The sequence below is a fragment of the Anser brachyrhynchus genome, assembly GCF_964034855.1.
Source record: "Anser brachyrhynchus genome assembly, chromosome: 15".
In the NCBI taxonomy this organism is placed as follows: Eukaryota; Metazoa; Chordata; class Aves; order Anseriformes; family Anatidae; genus Anser; species Anser brachyrhynchus.
Window position 1 is genome coordinate 5,337,073 of NC_137733.1, and position 17,584 is coordinate 5,354,656.

General features: G+C 59.2%; 1 protein-coding gene across 21 annotated transcripts in view; it reads left to right on the forward strand.

Annotated features, from left to right (window-relative positions):
• The window catches only part of LOC308178479 (ankyrin repeat and fibronectin type-III domain-containing protein 1-like), a 194,196-nt gene that overhangs the window by 151,700 nt on the left and 24,912 nt on the right, over positions 1-17,584 (forward strand). For 15 of the 21 annotated variants that reach the window (XM_080557169.1, XM_080557188.1, XM_080557187.1 and 12 more), the window contains one exon: positions 10,059-10,187. The exons of 3 other annotated variants lie outside the window; for them this stretch is intronic. In XM_080557169.1, the coding sequence (XP_080413295.1) occupies positions 10,059-10,187 (129 nt within the window). Of the gene's footprint in view, positions 1-37; positions 5,798-10,058; positions 10,188-11,143; positions 11,288-17,584 lie in introns of those variants that run through there. 3 more of the 21 variants (XM_080557176.1, XM_080557178.1, XM_080557180.1) reach the window with 3 other exon arrangements.

Here is a 17,584-nt window from a genome sequence, read left to right on the forward strand (position 1 = left end):
CCATGGGGTGCCGTAGCCCAGAGTGTGCCCTCGGGATTTTGCAGTGCTCAGAGGAAGCTGTCGTGCTGCAGCCTGGCCTGGAGGAGGGCCCCGTCCCGCTCAGGGACCACATTTCCCACGGAGCCCAGCAGGTCTCCCAGCCCTGCGGCAGCCTGGCTGTGCTGCGGCACGTTGCTCCCTTGGATAGCTGGCTTTTAGCTCCCACCGTGCTCGCTCCGAATCGTGGCGCTTGCTCCTCCTCGGCCCCCTGGCTGCGGGTGCCTCTTGCCCTCCCTCCCTCCTGGGTCCCTCGTGCCCCAGCCGCCAACGAGCTCTCCTCTTGCTTGGCTGCAGAAACGTGCTCAGCATCCCAGAAATGCGGGCTTTCATGTGGGAGCCAATAGTCACACAGCCTCCGTCCAGAAACCATCATTATCGGCTGCTTTCTTTTTTCTTGGTTTCTTTGAACTACAGCTCCCAGGATGCCTGAAGATATGCAGACATCCGAAGACAGTGGTTTCCCATAAACTTTTGGGGTTTCATGCTTTGCCGGCAGGAATGTTTTTATTGCATTGCAAAGCCCTTCAAGTCCCTCAAACCTCTGTGGCGCTTCCCTGCCGTGGGGAGGAGACGGGGGCTGGAGGCTGCCACCGGCGGCATGCCAAGGGCTCTTCTCTTGTGCTTTTTTCTCCTCTCCCCCTCTTGGTCCATTCTCTGAGAGGGACCTTTGTAAATCCTCATCATGCTTTTTGGAGAGGACCTTTGCACTGGGAAGAAGCTTGGATGGGCTACAGTTTGCCTGCAGGGACACGTTTCCTGTTCCCCCATCCCTGGTGGTTTTGGGGCCATTAAGCACTCCTCCTGGCCACGATCTCAGTACCGGGCAGAGCGCCGGGAGAGTGCCTCAGTCTGGGTGGTGAGGGGGTCTCACGGGACTGGGAAGACCTGGGGATGCAGGGAGTAGTGTGAGCAGAGAACAGCGTGCTTTGATGCACCAGCACAAAAGAGGCCAGCGAGCTGGGCTTCAAATAGTGACATGCTCACAAGAGCTGGTGGAAAAATCAGAGAGGGAAATTTTGGTTTAGCATGGAGATGTGGTTGTAACTGTGACCTGGTGGGTCCGGGGCTCACCGCATTTTCCACAGCCCTGGTGCAGATCTGCCAACAAACCAGGCTGTGCAGGAGTCCCACATGTGAGCCCGCAGCTCAGCACCCTCCCACTGCCCATCCTGGGATTGGGATCCATTAGGTGGGCCCAACTGGTGGCCCTGGTGACTGCTCACCTGCTGCAGGAGACGAGGTGCAGAGAGCAGCCCCCCGACTCCACCATGATGCTTGGCCCTCCCCACGGCATCCTGCATGAGCGTGCCCGCACGCACCAGCACACCTATGTGAACGAGTGCGCCCATGTGCACCAGCGTGCCCACGTGCCCCAGTACACCTACGTGCACCAGCACGCCCACGTGCACCAGCACACCTATGTGCACCAGTGCGCCCACGTGCCCGTGCAGCTCCTGGCACCTGCCCACCCACCGGACGGTGGGCGATGGCGTCAGGCAGTGTGGTCCACCAGAGGTTGATGCCCATCCAAAAAGGAAAACCGTGGAGGCCCTGCGGCCAGCTCGCGTTAACCACATCACTCCTCTCCTGCACTTGGAAAACCCTGGTGGACGGGAAGCCCAGAATAACAAGCTTTTCCATTCCTGCGCGGAGCATTGGATGCAGGGCCATTTAAAACAAGGGTTGGCTCCAGCGTGAGTGCCGCCTTTAGACTAAACAATAGCAGGTCCCCCCAGGGCAGTCTGTCCCCCACAGAGGGGAGCAGGCTGAGGTCTGCCGGGCAGGGTGGGGATGCCGGAGCTGTGCGTGGGCTCGGCAGAGCAGCGCGGGAGCCAGAGGAGCTGGGCTGTGGCAGACCACCACCCTCGGTGCCAGCCCAAAGTGCCAGCAGCACTGCTCCTGCCCTGCCAGGGCTTCTCCTCTTCTACACTGCCCGAGCAGGGAGATGTGCTCCAGCTGGCTCGGGTAATGTTTTATCTCGAGGGCACCCCAAGATGCCTTGGATGCCACCAAGGTTTTGTGGGGAGGAAACGCCTCGGGAGGGCTGAGCTCCCCCAGGAACCTCATCATGTGCCTGTGCAGATTGCGTGCAAGGAAAGAGAGTCGTTGAGTTTTTCTCTTCTCTTCTTTCTTGATTTTCCCAGGCCATTGGTATCTTATTAATTAAGATAAAAGCCGTAATTGCTAAAGGGAAAATTTTGAAAACTAGCTGCCCGAGCTGTGTGTGGCACACTCCTGGCCTCTGGCAAGAAGGGAAGCCCGCACGTTCCCCTGTCCGTCCCTCTGCGGTGACCGAAGCACGTTCGAGCAGGCTTACGCAGGCGGTTTGGAAGAGCCCAAGCTCTGTCCTGCTGTTCGGGGAGGAGCACGCCATGGTAGAGTCCTTTAAAATAAGCAAAATGGCAAGGATTTTCCCCGAGAAAAACAGTTTCTGCTCATTTTCTTTTATATTGAGCACCAAGACTGGCTGAAGAAAGCCCATACACAAAAACAAGTTGGATTTTGAGGCTCTCTGTACTAGCCATGACAGTCTGAATGTGTGCCACGAATGAGCGTGTGTCCAAGCTTTCCCCACGGGCAGGAAGAGGAGCAGGGGAAGCGTTGATAAAGTCACCCCAGAGCACGGTGCGGGACTGGTGGCACGCGGGTGGCTCCGCACGAGGAGCACGCGTGCCCCGGGCACGGTGCAGCCGGGTGCGCCAGGCTGCGGGCGTGCGTGCCCAGCATCACTGTCCCTGCGAGCGGACAGCTGCTGGTCAGAGGGGAGAGCTGTCATTGTCAGAGAAATGCAAATGAATGAAATCATTGCTTTGGCAAGGAATTTTTAGGGGAATGACATGCAAATTTACCTTCCATTCTGAGTGTGGATTGGTATTAAAATGCGATGTTTGAAAGCCAAAACAAAGGAACATTTTAATTTAGGACTCATCAGGCGGTTCCTTCTGCTTGGATTTGCATCAAATTCTATGTAGCAAAAGCTGTAAGTTTAACAAAACTCCGTTTTTCAAAGAAAACAAGAAAAAGTTTTTAAAACGTCATCCAGTTCCAGGAATTATTATTTCTTTCATTTGCTCTGCAGTCTCAAAGCAACTGGCCTGGTACTGGATGTTGCAGAGGCCAAGGACAGGCTTTGTGAGAGTAGGATGGGAGGTTGGATTTCTTCCTGGCTGCTGCTTTCATAGAGCCTCTAAATGGCACAGCAGAGCCAGCCCAAGAAACCATCCCGAGGCCACACCATGGGGTCAGGGGGACCTCGGGTTGCACCCAAAAGGTGCTGGGACCCGGCCGCTGGGGTGGCAGCGAGTGGGCAGCGGGGCTGCCAGGGATGCTTACAGGGGCTGTGCTGGAAGGATGTGTCGAGTTGCTTTCCTGGCCTGCTTTATAAATACCATCCATCTCCAACCTGGTTTTCCACAGCGCTCAGAAACAGCTGCGCTGCTTATTTAACCACACACGTAAGGCATCTCCGTCCTTCTTCCCCCTGCTTCCCTTCTCCTTTCATCCTCGGGGCTACCTACCCGCCTTGCGTGACGGATCAAAAATAGAAAATATCCACTGACTTGCTAATTGTAATGCATCCTGATAATGCCAGCTATAATTAGCTATGTGTATCAAAGCTGTTTTGCTGGCGGAAGTTTTTGGGGCCCCATTAGCGTACCTCAGACAGAGGATCTTGTGCAGGGCCTTGTCTGGCTTTGCCCTTCCTGCGGAAGCAGCCTGGCCTCAGTCTGCCTGCCTCCATCCACCGTGCTCGTGGACTCACGATGTTTAAGCGCTGTTGATGCTCCCAACGTGTGCTGAATGTCAGCAGCCGTCCAGGTGTGCTCTGCCCCGGGCCTTCACCAGGCAGCTGGTGAAGGAGAGCTTCGGGGGCCCCGAACACAGCCGCTTGTCCCGAGCCCTGCGTCCTTGGGCTGGCTCAGATCTCTCTTTGCTCCCTCTTGTCGAGACCTGTAGCTTCTTCCTTTACCAGCTGCTGCCTCTGCACCTCTCTCCCCACTGTGGCATCCCCGCCGTCTCCCCCTCCAGGCCTAGGAACCCCCGCAGCAGCCCCTGCTCAGCTCAGAGCCGCACGGCTGCCTCTGACAGCCCGTGGCTCTGACAAGCCCGTGGCTGCAACGCATGGAAAAGTTTGGCCGGGCGGGCACGCCTGAACCCGTCACTTGCTCAAGCCGTGGCTGCCAGCAGCTGCTCCGTCGCGCTGTCTCATCTGTCCTGAGCTCACTGCTGGCAAACGAGCGCCTGTCGGGGCGAAGCGCCGCTCAGCACCGCCGCTCTCCAGGGGGAGAGATTCCTGCTGCGTTAGCCCGCGGGCAGGCCCCGGGGCTCTGGTGTCATCAGCTCTCACGCGGTAATCACGGCTGAGTCAGCGCGAGAAGTGGGGCGCTGAAGTACCGAGGGGAACCTGGGGACTAGGAGAAGCTGCTGCTGACTTCCTCGCCCTGCACGGGTGCGGAGCCAGTGCTCCGGCCTGGCGGCGTGGCTGCTGCATCCCCTGGCCAAGGAGCCGAAGCCCACGGGGTGCTGGCTGCTGCCCCTCGGCAAGGGAGGGAGCGCAAGCCCGGCAGGGCTGGGGCTCCGCAGCAGAAGCCCTGAGCGCGTCACCTTGGCTGGAACCGCCGGCCCTGTGCAGTGGGATCTGTCCCCGAGGTGAAGGAGCACACCGAGAGGCACGGCGTCCCCAGCGCCTCCACCCAGTGCTCGCAGGCGTGTGCGGCGCCGCTGGGGCTGGGGAAGTCCCTGTGGGCAGCGTCCTGGGCCTCCAGGGCAGCTCCCGTGTGCCTGTCTCCCAAAACTGCAATGGCAGAGCTCAGCCCGTGGCTCGTGCGCCATGAGCCTGGACGTGGCTAAGTCAGGAGCTTCAGAAGGAGCACGGGGACAGTGGAGTACGGGGCTGGCTGCAGCTGACCGCAGGTTCCCCGTGTTTTCACTGGCCAGGCCACCACGACTGGAGTTCACTGACCCAAACCAACGTCCCGAGCCACAAGGGCAGGGGCAGGACAGTGCGTCAGCATCAGGGCTCTTGGGGCACCCTGCCTCAAGCCTCACTTGGGTGCCCCAGAAGTTTTGGTGAGAGCTGGGGCAGCGTTCAGTGGCACTCTGTGTTCTCCCCTTCTACACCTGACAGAAATGGACCACAAAGCGGGGCCGTGGTGGAGGCTCAGTGTCCTCTGGGGACATGAGCGGGCTTGGTGGCACGTTGCTGTGTTGGGTGTGATGAAGGGAGCCCAAAGCCAGCGGTGGGGTCTCGGTGGCCCCGGGGCTGAGCCGGTGGCATTGCTGCCAGCTGCCCGGCGGTCCCCCTGTGCTGCACCAGGTCCCCTCTGGAGCCCGCGCAGACTCCTTGTTATGTAAAGCACCGGCGAGCGCGACCGGGAGATTCTTCAGTGTCGGAATCTGAGTCACATGGGGCTGTTTTATTTCCCCCTCTGCTAATCTCGTTTCTATAGAAACAAGATTGGGAGGAAAAAAAAAAAAAAAGAAAAGAAGAAAAAAAAAAAAGAGCCAAGCACAGACCAAGCGAGAAACCTGAGGTGATGGGTGAGGGAGGCAGAGGTGGTGGCTGAGGAGCTCGGGCAGCACGGGTGGGAGCAGGGCGGCGCGGCGGGGCTGTGCTCCCGGCCGGGATGGGAGCCTGCGTGCGGCTGTGTGCGTCGAGGGGACGGGGACGCTGCCGAAGAGCTGCTCTTGGCTGAGCTGCTGCTCCGGCCGTGGGTGACCTGCGGAGCCCGAAGGGAAGGGAGCAGAGGCTGTGCAGGTGAGTGAGCATCGCCGCGCGGCTCCCGGGCATCCGTCCTGGCACAGCACAGCACGGCACGGCATGGCACACCGCAGCAGTGCCCCGCTCACTGGGGTCCCGTCCCCAGCTGCTGCTCTGGGGACATGCTCGTGGCCAGAGCCGTGCCCAGGGTGCGCAGGCAGGTGCGTGGTGGCGGGCAGGGAGCGGGGTCTGCCGTGCGGCGTTCGTGTTGGGGGGTGGCTGCATGTGTGCGGCCGTGTGTCTGTGCACGTTCCCTCTCCGAAGCCGCTCTCTCCCCGAAAGCTTTTGCCTGCTCAGGAGGCACCTTCCGGCTTTAGTTGTTTTTCCCCTCTTTTATTCTGGCTGCACCTGTGCAAATAAAACACTTCCAGGAGCCAAACTGCCCAGCTGCGAGGAGCGCAGGAGCTGCGCCTGCTCCCCCCCTGGGGATGCCCCTTCCCTGCCTCAACACCCGCTGCAGTCGGGCCAGGGGGTGCCTGCGGGCACGAGCCCGGCTCTAAAGCTGGTTTTGCAGTCACTGTTCCCAAAGGGAGGAACAGCTGAAAACGCTGCTTGTTTGCGTGCTGCGAAGTGCCCGGGCTGCCGACAGCCACCGCGTGCCTCGTCCTGGGACTTTGGCTTATCCGTGCCCGTTCAGGAGGATGTCAGCTGCCTTGCAGGAGCTGGATTAATTTGCAGCGACGTACAAGCACATGCTAGCTCCCGAGTCGCAGGCTAGCGAGTGCAACAAGTGGGAGTTATTCTTGTCTGGGCTAAGATGTCTCCCTCGCTGGTGCGTGGCTGCCTCGAGCCCTCGTGCCGGGGTGCTGGCAGGGGGCTCGGGCCGGGCCGGCCGTGCTGGTGGCACAGGAGTGCTGCTGGGGCCACTGCTGACGGCTGCTCCCGGCGGGTGCAGGTGCCGCTGCCGTCACCTCACCTCGATGGCTGGGTGCTGTCGGGGACAGGGACAGCTGCAGGGCAGGCGTGTGGCAGGTGGGACACCGGAGCCGAAGGGCACGGGGCTGCCTGGCTCTTTGATTTATTTCACGCTTGTCGTCACTTCCCCGTTGTGGTGTGGCACGGGGGGAGGCAGTGCTGAGGCATTGCAAGCCCCTGGTCAGATCCGCACCTCGGCACAGCTGGTGAAGCCAGAAGGATGAAGCAAGCCCTGGGTATTTCTGTACTAATTCAGCTTTGTGAAATGTCACTGCTCATCTGCCTGCCCGGCCAGCGAGGGGGCGGAGGGCAGCACTTCAGACTCTTGTCCTCATCTGAAAGGGCAGCCGCGCAGGTTTCTGCGTGGGGACGCTGCGTCTTGTGACACCTCGGCGAGGCTGCCAGCCCGCTCTGCCTGCTCTGCTCGCACTGCTGCAGCGAGCTGGGGCTTTGGCAGGCAGCTGTGCAGGGGTCAGACCCCAAGAAAAGCCTTTGCGGAAGGAGGGCATCAATGGCACAAGTGCTGAGCCAGAGCCTCTCCCTTTGTGGGGTCGGGCTCTGCAGGCAGGAAGGTCAGAGCACCATGCCGAGCCCCCCAGGCTCGTGCTGCTGGAGCTCCCGGGGAGCCCCTGCGCCCAGCCAGGCGCTGCGGGGCCCCTCTGCCTTCAGCCCCAGCATCTGGGCCTGGCCGTGGCCGGGGCTGGTGCCAGGGGGACGTTTGCTGTGCAGGTCCTTGCCGGCCCCTCGTGGGCACAAAGCTGTGGTTTTATGGGGTAGAAGTTGCGCGCGGTCTTTGCATTCCCCCGCCCTGCAGGCAGCAACTTCCCCGTGTCCCCAGCGCCGCCGCTGCCAGCTCTGCTCTGCCGAGCTGCTGCCGTGAGGGAAGGGACGAGTCGTGGTACTCCACGGGTATTGCTGCAGGAGTCTCCAGGGCCGGTAATTATTTCTGGGAAAAAGATGCTGTGTTCTGACTTAAACGCTGACATGGGACTCTGAACATGTGTAATCTGGCTGACAGATGGCAAGTCAGAGAGGTGTGATTTATGATACAGCACAGTAGCTGAACAACCTTCTCTGGTTGTCAGGAGACGGTTCTCCCCATCGCTGCGGTTGATGTTTCAATTGATGGTTTTTGCTGCTCATCCCCTCGGCTCCCGGGCGGTGTCTGGGACCCCTGGGAGCCCCGTCGGGTGCTGGTGTGACGGGCAGGGCGCTGGGCGTGCGGGTGCCGTGGGAGAAGGCGCGAAAATCCGGCTGGCCAGTGAAGCGCACAAGAGGGCGGATGCTGGCAGCCACAGGCAAACCTGCCTTGCTCAAACGGCCGCTCTGTGCCTCAGTTTCCCTGTCCTTACCCTAAGGGCTCTAACGCCGATCAAGGGACAGAGGCATTCAGGAGCGTTCGGGGAACACCTGGGAAATGAAAGCGTAGTGACTGCAGCATCCCCGTGGTGCTAGAGGCTCACCCTGCTGCAGGCATCAGCCACGGACCCCAGGCACGATGCACGGACCTGGGAGCATCCCTGGGAGTGTCCCCAAAGAGGAGCTCGGCACAGACCCACACGTGGCCCTGAGGATGGGGCTGGCTGCAGCGGGGCCAGGGGAGCGGGCAGAGCGGGGCCGGCTGCGGCTGTGCTGGTGTTCGTGCAGCCCGGGTAGAGCAGGTATGATTCATTCCCTCTTCTGCAGCGCAGTTTATGTAAAGCAGCACCGTATAAATAGCCAGATGATACTGTAATGTGCTCGGGGCTTTCTAATTGGGAAAGCAAACAAAGGCTCTGCCGTAGCTTTTGGGTTCGGCTGCTTGGAGCTCTCTCAGCACCTCTCCGGGTCTCCCCATGCCCACGCACACCCTCCTCACCCACACCACCAGGCTGGAGGGAGGAGGTGGGATGAGGAGCTTGCTCCAGGTGGCTGCTGACATCCATCGGTTTGGGATTTGCCGAGCCGCACCTGACCCCTTATCCCAGCATGGGGACGAGCTGTGGGCGCCTAGATCAGGAGGGATGGCTGGGATGGCTGGGCATGGAGTGGTGGGGATGGGGTGAGCACAGCCAGCAGGAACGTGTTTCCCAGGCAGTTCCCAAAGCCCACAGACCATCTCGAGAGGGGCGAAGCTGCACTTCTCATCTCAGCTGCACTTTGACACGGGCTGAAAGGAGAGGCGAGGCGGCAGGGATGGCGTGTGTGTGGCAGGCTCTGCTCCGTGGGCTTCCCCGGGTTGCCTGAGCTGCTCCTCGTCCAACGCCTTTTTCTCCAGTGCTCCGAGGGGGAAAGCTGGGGTTTGGGTTTCTCGTGGAGTTTCTTTAAAGGCAAACCTTTCCATCAAAGTAGCGTTTCTTCTCAAGAATGTAAAGAATGACCCTGGAAGGTCTGACCAGCTCCTTCCTGGTCGTGATGGCGGAGACAAGTGCCGTCTCCAGAAAGCTGTCTCCACCCCGTCCTGAGCAACAGCAGTTCATAAGCTGAAAAATAAATCAATAACCAGAGTTAATGAATTGAAGATGTCCGTGTTTAAAATGTATCAGGAAAAAAAAAAAAAAAAACTGTTAGCTGCTCATGGCTTATTTAATTACTGTAAGGAAAGGCGGGGAGCTCTCATTTCTGAGAAATACCTTCTTGTCATTTTATTGCGTTTTAAGAGGTATTTTGTTCAGCTGAAGCCGGTCGGGACTCCAGGGAACAGAAGCACCGGCTCTGACGGCGCGCGGTGGTCGGCGGTGCCGGGCGGCGGTGGGCAATGTCCTCTCCCCGCCGCAGAGGGGGAGAAGCGTTTTTCTCACCCTGGCCGTGCTGGGCAGTGGGGGCTCGGCAGGGGCTGTGCTGCTGGCAGGGACGGTGCCGGAGCCCCCCCGGGCTGCGGGCACGTGCGGCAGGGCCGGGGCTGGCAGCGGCCCGTCCGTCCTCCCCGCTTCGCTTCCCTCGCCCGACGCTCCGCCATCCTCCCGGCCCCTCGTGCTGCGAGAAGCAGAAGCAGCCCATGTTTCCGCAGCTTCTGCAGTCGCCGGCTGGCAGTCGAGCAGAAGCGGTAACCCGGGGAGGTGTTCTGGCTGCCGCCGGGAGCAGGGCCCGGTGCTGACAAACGCCTGCCGGCCCCGCTCAGCTCTCCGCAGGGAACTCACCCGCTGCAAGGCTGGTTTTACCCACTGCAGGCGTGGGTCCTGGCCAGCCAAACCAGTGTGAAGCCTGCTGACGCCCCGCTGCTTCCCCCAGGCTTGTGCTGCCCCGTCCCGGTGCTGCTGGCCCTCCCAGAGCCCCCTGTGCCCCTCGCAGCCCCCAGCATCGGGTGGCTTTGGGAGCCAGGGTGCTGCAGTGACATTAACGCCTTTCCTCTCCCCTTCCCCAGGTCGGAAAGCAGCCTCTCTAGGTTTGCCCACCGCTTGTCAGTTAAGCAGAAGCAGGAGAAGAGAAGGAAAGCTGAGTATGCCTCGGCCGAGCTGTCTGCCTTCCGGCCCAGGTCTCTGAGCATTGAATGGTAAGAGCTGCAGGACAGGGCTGGGGGCAAGGAGCCCCCACCTCTCCAGTCCCCCTCCTGTCCCCTGTTCCCACCACTGACACTCTGCCCCTGTCCGGGCAACATGGAACGGGGACAACACCCACCCAAACTGCTACAAAAGCTCCCCCAGGGCACCGAGCCATAAATCCCCCTCACCCCGGTGCTGGGAGCAGCAGGCAGCCCCGAACGGGCTCCTCTGCTGTGGGGCGAAAGGAGCCCCCCCCCCAGCAAAGCATCCCTTGGGGCTTGCAGGGAAGCGGCCGTGAGCCCACTGTGCCTGGGCACTGCAGCCTGGGGGAGAGCCTGGTGGTGAGCACCCAGCCCGTGGGTGCTGGGTCCTCTCGGGGCCATCATCATCCCACAGCCCAGCCCGGGGCAGCGCTGCTCCCGGCCCCATCCGCCCCGCTCCCTGTCGCCCTGCGGGGCCCCCGCTCAGCTCGGGGCTCAGGCTGCAGCCCTGGCTCGAGCAGGGAGGGATTTATCCCGGGTTTCTAAGCTCTGATGCAACAGCCTTGGAACCAGATCACAGCCCACAATCCTTCCAGTGCTGGAGGTGACCTGCTAAGGATATTTAAAAGAACTGGAAATTGCATTGCTCTCTGCTTCCTTAGATGGATAAAGGAGGGTAAGGCTTTAAAAAAAAAAGAAAGACAAAAAAAAGAAGAAGAAAGAGAAAAAGAAATGCTTAGAAATTGCAAGAATGTCGAGTTTGGTTTTCGTTTTCCTTGCTTTTTTTGGAGAACTTTCTGGCATTTATTGTATGTTCTAACACTTATGTGTGAGGCTGTGGAGGCCTTCTCAAAGGCTTCCTCTATCTGTGAGGTTTGTTAGGCATCAAAGCTAAATAGGTATTAATGAGGCCAGACAAAGAATTTAAGCTATTTGGTGACAGATTGCTTTCTTCTCCAGCTGCGCAACTTTCCTTTGCTGAAACGATGTCATCAGAAAAGCTGTTCTTCAGTCACTCTGAGTCTTCCAGATAGACAAATATGTGAATTTATAATCTATCAAACAGGAAAACAAGCAAAGAGCTCATTAAAAACCAACAGCGTTTCTCTTTATTCATCATAGAGCAGTCAGTAAGTCGCTTTTCTCCCTTTTAGTGCCTCTTTTAACCCCCCGGCTCCCACTTTACCCCCGCCGTGTCGAGGTATATTTCTGCTTGCTCTACAGCGTTTTCCTCGGGGAGCCTGTCTGTGTCGTGTCAGTCTGCACAGCACCTCGTAGGGCAGTGACAGCGCACCGCTGGTGAACGATGCTGGTTTAGGGGGACTTCGTAAGCTAGCTTGCAAATGATCTCTTGGTGAGGATGAATTGCCTTTGACTTGTCAGCTGCTGGTCCTTAGGAGGTTTTGGACGTGTTGCGGGGCAGAGCGGAGGGGGTGACCCCGGCGGGACTGCAGTGGTGAGGAGCCAGGCTGGTGGCAGTGGGGAGAGGAGCCCGTCCACCGCTCGCTCCCTGGCCAGCTCAGTGTGCTCGGCTCAGCTGCCAAGGCTTTCCCCGTTGCCGTGCCTAAGCAAGAGACCCAGGAGCAGTGCAGAAATTTACTCTGTTTTGAAACTCACATAGCAAAATTTCCAAGGAGCAGCCTGGGGCACCTGCACGGGACGCAGAGTGCAGCCAGCAGCAGGGCGGGCATGCTGCCGGTCTCTGAGCTTGCACGGGGCACGCGTGCAGGAGGTGCGCGTGCCCGGTCCCACACGCACACTTGCTTTCCCATGCAGGGTCAGCGTCCTCCACAGCCGTGTCCTGCAAAGGGGGCACCTGCGGTTAGCAGAGAGCGTGGCCCGTGCCATGGCAGACCTGCTGGTGCCTAACTGGGCTTCCAGAGCAAACACCTGCAAGCATCACAGCTACACGGATTTAAACTTCACCCAAGGTTACCGGCTGTGCCATTTTACCTGCCTCCGTGCAGAGGGGGAATGTCTGTGCTGGGGGTGACGGAGACCTTGCTCACCCCATGCAGGTAGGAGCGGGCAGTGAAATATGATTTCCCAAATCAGCAGCTTTTGAGAATCATGCCCATCTAAGCCCAAGGCCTGAAGACAAGGAAGGCCTCACGGACCTGCCACCACCTGTTGCCACTCTGACTGCGTTGCAAGGCAGACACAGAGTTTAAAAGAACTAAATCATCAGCACCCATTGCTTTGAAAAGCTGGCTGTCAGTCTGGGGGAGGGATTAGTGTTTTCTACCTGATACTCCTGCCAAAACACTGTCAGTCCGACTCCTCATTCCTCTGCCACAGCAGAAAGCATCCTTACCTGGCATCCCCACACAGGGCAAGCTGAGTCAGTTTTCCAGCAATCCCAGTAGGTGCTCAGGTGGGCTGGATGAAGCCAAGGACAAAGAGGAGGAGCTGTGCAGTGTCACCGTGCCTGCCTGACACCGTGTCCCCTGCCTGGAGCAGCGCCGTCGAGATGGGGACGGCAGATCCCTGAGCCTCCCCTTTCCCTTCTCCCTGTCCCTCCGTGCCCCTGCCTGGCGGGGCCCCTGGGTGCTGGCAGCAATCTGGGCTGGGAAGTGCAGCTATTTGCTGTCATGGTAGCTGATGTGCTGGCCAGCCCACTCTGCTCACCCGTACGTGTGTGGATGCTCCCAGGCGCAGGTCTCACGGTCCCAGCACCCACCTGAGCATCTCCCCCGTCCACCAGGCGAGCCGTGCTCACGGGTCACGTTTCCGCCAGGCACAACGCACGCTTTATTAGCCCGGCACACGTTCCAGTGCTGTACCAGGCGAGAGGAGCACAGTCTTGTCCTGAGCTCAGCAGCAACCGAGAGCAGTCTCGTTAGTTCCACTTATTAGAAAAAATTGCTAGGGGGGGAGGGAGAGAAGGCAGGGAAAAAGAGACTTATTGAGGAAACACTTATTTCATTCATATGTTGTTTACTGAAGCAAATACTTCATTATTAGACTTTTTAGGGTATTTTTTTTAAAGCCAGGGCCACAAAGTCCCCACTGTTAGGGCCGGTGAGCGTGCCGTGGCCCTGCAGGGCGCTGCTCGCTCACGCTGCAGCAGCCCCACGCCGGTGCATCAGCGGGAGCAGCGCGGCGTGAAGCCTGTGCACTCAGGGGACAGGCCTGGAGGCCGCTCGTATCTGTGTTTACCGGCGTGGTTTTTGCTGACTCCTTTCTCATCCCCTGTGCTGGACAGCACACACCATGGCTCGTGGATGTCCGAAGCGGCGCGAGCTCCAAATGAGGCAAAAACTGGCAATGGAGGAAGGGAAGGATTCTTGGTCTGATTTGTTGCTGTTCTGCTCTCTGTTTGTCTGTGATACTGATCTAGCTCCAAACCCTAAATAACACGAAGGCATGAGAGACAAAAGTACTCTTTATTTGCAGCTCAACACCTTCTGCTGTTGGAGTTAAGAATCAGAAACCTGGCAGCTCCTGCGGAGACTTCTCAGTGTCTCTGCAGAGCCCTCTGAGAAACGCGAGCAATCCTTTTTTTCCCCCTTAGGGTAAACGGAGGTGAGGGGAGAGCCTCCTCTGCTGTGTGTGCCACCTAGGAAATGATCCACGTTTCTCTCTCCTATTAAGTGAGCCTTGATCACATAGGAAGGCTGTAACCAGATGTTCGCATCCACTCCTGTGCATGTGGATCCTGGGATCCTCTGGCCCCCCGTGCCCTTCCAGCTCTGGCACTCAGCAGCAGTTTGTCCTCCTGGCGTCCATTTGTGTCCTTCTTTTCCTTTCCTACCTCTCATTCTGGTGTTCCCTCTTCCATCCACACCTCTGCTTACCTTCCTGCTGCCCTATTTATTTTCCCATACTGGCCTCTTGTTGTCTCACCTGTTTTTCCCACTCTGTTTCCTCCTCGCTGTTTCTCTCTGCCCCCCCCGTTCCATGTGCTTCGTGCTGGGCAGCCTCCCTGCGATCTGTGCTCGGAGCACGCTATTCCCCCGGCGGCTCAGGAAAAAATGCAGCGCATTCCTCCTTTCCCCGTCCGTTATCTCGGTTCTGCTCCTTGGCTGCCCACCGCAGGCTGCCGGAGCAGCGCTGGCAGGAGCCCGTCGTCTGGTGGTCAGACGTGCGGGAGGCAGCCAGCCCCTTGTTTTTGCTGCTCAGCCCCTGGCAAGGTGCTGAGCGAGTCCCTCGCTTCCCCTCTGCCAAGGAGAGGGAGGCGCAGAAGCCTGGCGGCAGCGCGGGTCTGAGCAGGGACCTGGCATGTCGCTGCTGGTCTCGTCCTGCTGTTACGCTGCTCCGCGTTGCGGGTTTCGTTCTAAAGCAAAAGGTGTTTCACGGAAATGCTTTCATGGAAGTTATTCGGAATTTCGTACTGCAGCATTGCCCCCTTTGTAACGCAGCCATGCCACGGAGGTGCCTCCTGCCGTGGGTGCTGCCCACCGGCGTGGGCAGGCAGCGTGGGTGCCCCGTGCCCACGGGCTGCTCACCTCCTGACACCGCAGTGCCACCGTCCCGCGGGCTGCAGAGCCCCGAGCTGCTGCGGGTCTGGCTGCTCCCGTGCCAGCGGACTGGAGAGATGCGACTGCCTCGTGCTGTTTCCAACCTGACAGTCCGTGGGCACACGGGACTTTCCTGATGCAGCTCTTTGCCGGCTGGTTGTCTCTTTGCCAAGCACCAAGTGAATTGTCAGCAAGTTTTGGGGAACCAGGGAGGAACAGCACCGTGAAGGGCTCCATGCTGCTCTGGGTAACACAGCCTGACCCGTGGGGTCCTGCTCCTGACTTACCCTGCACATCCGAGAGAAGAAGCGGATCCGCTTCTCTTCCCAACCAAGTGGGTCCTAGCCTGAGCAAGGAGCAACAAGAGAGAACAGCAGCCCCTGATGTGTTCAGCAAAACGCATCGGAGCCTGGGCGGTGTGTGGGCACGTGGGAGCCCTGGGAGCCAAGAGATGCTCTTGGCAAGCGGAGAGATGGGGGTACCCGCTGGTGGCACGGGCATGCAACCCTCCAGGGGGTTCACCCCCCCATCCCACTGGGCCTGTCCGTCTGTCCGTCCTGGCTCCCGGCTCGGTTGTGCTGAGCACAGGTCCCGGACAGGCTGGCGCGGCGCTGAAATGAAAGGAGAGGCGCTTTGTCTGACTGGGAGCGCTTTAAGCCATCGCTCAGGAACAATGGCCAAGCTATGGGGTCATTTGTTCTGGTATTTCAGCAGCTCCTCATGATTTATGGGATGTTTTGTTCTGCTGCTTGTCTTAGCTTCCCCCTCTCCACCCTCCCTGTCTCCCTCCCTTCTCCATTTCAGCTCCTCCCCCCCACCTCACACCCCACAGCCCCCCCCGTTCCCAATTCCCCTAATAGCTGTGGAGCCTCTCTGCCGTATGAAGTAATGCTAGCTGGGACTTATTGAATTAGCCGTGTGGAAACGGGCTCGGGCACCACGCTCGTGGTCTGCTCAAGCACGCGGCAGCTCTCGCAGCCAGCCCGCCCGCGGATGGCAGGGCCCTGCCCGGGGGCTTCGGTCCCCCTCGGCTGTGCACAACCACGCTTGCTGCTGCAGCAGCTCCGCGTCAGGCCACCGAGACGCCAGTAGATGTGCGCTGAGTGTGGTTGAGAGGAGCTGCACCCAGCCAGCGAGGTCCCCCGTCTGTGGGGACTCCTGGCAGAGGGGCAGGAGGGGCTCAGCCGCTGCGCTCAGTGCCCAGGACACCTCTGTGGGTGAGGGGGATGCTGGGCAGGGAGCGCGGAGCGCAGGGGGATGTGGTTTGAGAGCCCAGGTTTGTCCTGGCACCCTGGGGATGGCTGTGGTCTGCGTGCCTGTGGGCATGGGGGAGCAGGGGTTCACCTCCCGGGGCTCACTGGTGTCTGAGGGACTCGCTGACGGGACAAGCGAGCCTTCAGAATAGCTCCCTGAACGCTGGGGTTACCTGTAGGAAAACATTTGAAAGGAATAACGTATTTACATAAAATCCCTTTTTATCCTTGCTGTCTGCGAGTCACCTACAGACAGACAGAGGCTCGAGCCTCACTGCCTCCTGCGGTGGCACCGGTGCCCCTGCTGCCACCGGTCCCCAGCCCGCAGCGCGTTGGCAGGGGCAGAGGAGCCGGGGCAGCAGGGAAAGGAGCTCGGCTGCCGGGTGCAGTGGGGCTGGGCAGCTCCGGACCAGGAGAAGAGCAGGGGCTGGATCCTCCCTGCGAGCAGCGTTGTCACCCGCTGCCTTCCCTGCTGCCCCCCGTGCTGGTGGCATTAGCCGAGGCCCCAGCTCATGCCAGGACTCACCAAGGAAGCAGCTTGTCCCAGTTGTCTGCAGTCAGGGGAAATGAGCTTGCATTTGTTTCTCCCACGTGGCTTCAGTGGGAAAAATTGAACCCTCTGGGAAAGTGACAGAGAAAAATTTTCAAAGACTGATGTCCAGGTTCTCCCTGTCTGGGACCAGAGCCCTCAGCCAGATCCCTGCCTCGCTGAGAGCACAGGGAGGAAATGTCATTTATTTGAAAGACAAATTTGAAATATTGTGCCTCTGCATTGTTCTGGGCACTTCCCTCTGCTGGTAGCTGACACCTCCAAGCTGTGATAAGATTATTTCTCAGTGCGGCATATCCATTATCCTCAGTGCATTTTGATTTCTGTCAAACAGCCCGTTTGCCTTGGGCTAGCTGATTTGTTTAATTCTCATCATTTATTTGCCATTTCCCCCGGCCTGGATCTGCAAAGCAGGATGGATGCCAAGGAGTGTGGAAGATGCTCTTCGTCGTGCAGGGTCTCCACTGATGGAGCCATGCCCAGGTGCCAGTTGCCTGGATTTGTACCATCCAGTCGCATGCATCCTCACATTGCAAGGCAGGCCCTTGCTTCCCCAGTCCTTTCTGCCAGCTGTTTCAAGGGATTGAGTACTTCTAACCCTCCCTTGTCCTTTTAACAGTGGCAGTCCCTGTTGCACAGATTTTCTCTGCTCTTAGGTATTTTCCTTCTGCCTGCCAGAGCTTCAGGAACCTCTTGTTTGTCTTCCTGGAGAGCCTGTCTCAGTGCCAGCTCAGTGTCGGACCTGCTGGCCAGGATGCCGGCGAGATGGGCAGCATTCAGTGGGGAGGCCAAACTGGAGGCAGGAGGCAGCCCGCAATACCAGGACACCAAGGACCAGGCCCTTTGGTGCGCTGGGCTCTGTCCCCGCCTCTGCTTGAGTCTTTCTGCCGTCTGCACGCTCCCTCGTCCCCATTGCTTCACACCCATCCCTCTCACCCACCTTTCTTCTGCCGACTTGCTTTTCCGAGGAGCTTTGTGAGACCAAGGGACCTCCGCAGCTGCCGAGCCCCGTGCCTGCTGGAGGTCAGGGGGGAGCAGTTACATTCCCCTTCTCTCCTCGCGTTCAAGTTTCCTTTCTTCCCTGCCGGCATCTCCGTTCTCCCTACTGCAGAAATATCCTCCACCTACCCCGGGGCATCCCGCGGCTGCTCCCTGCGGCGTTCC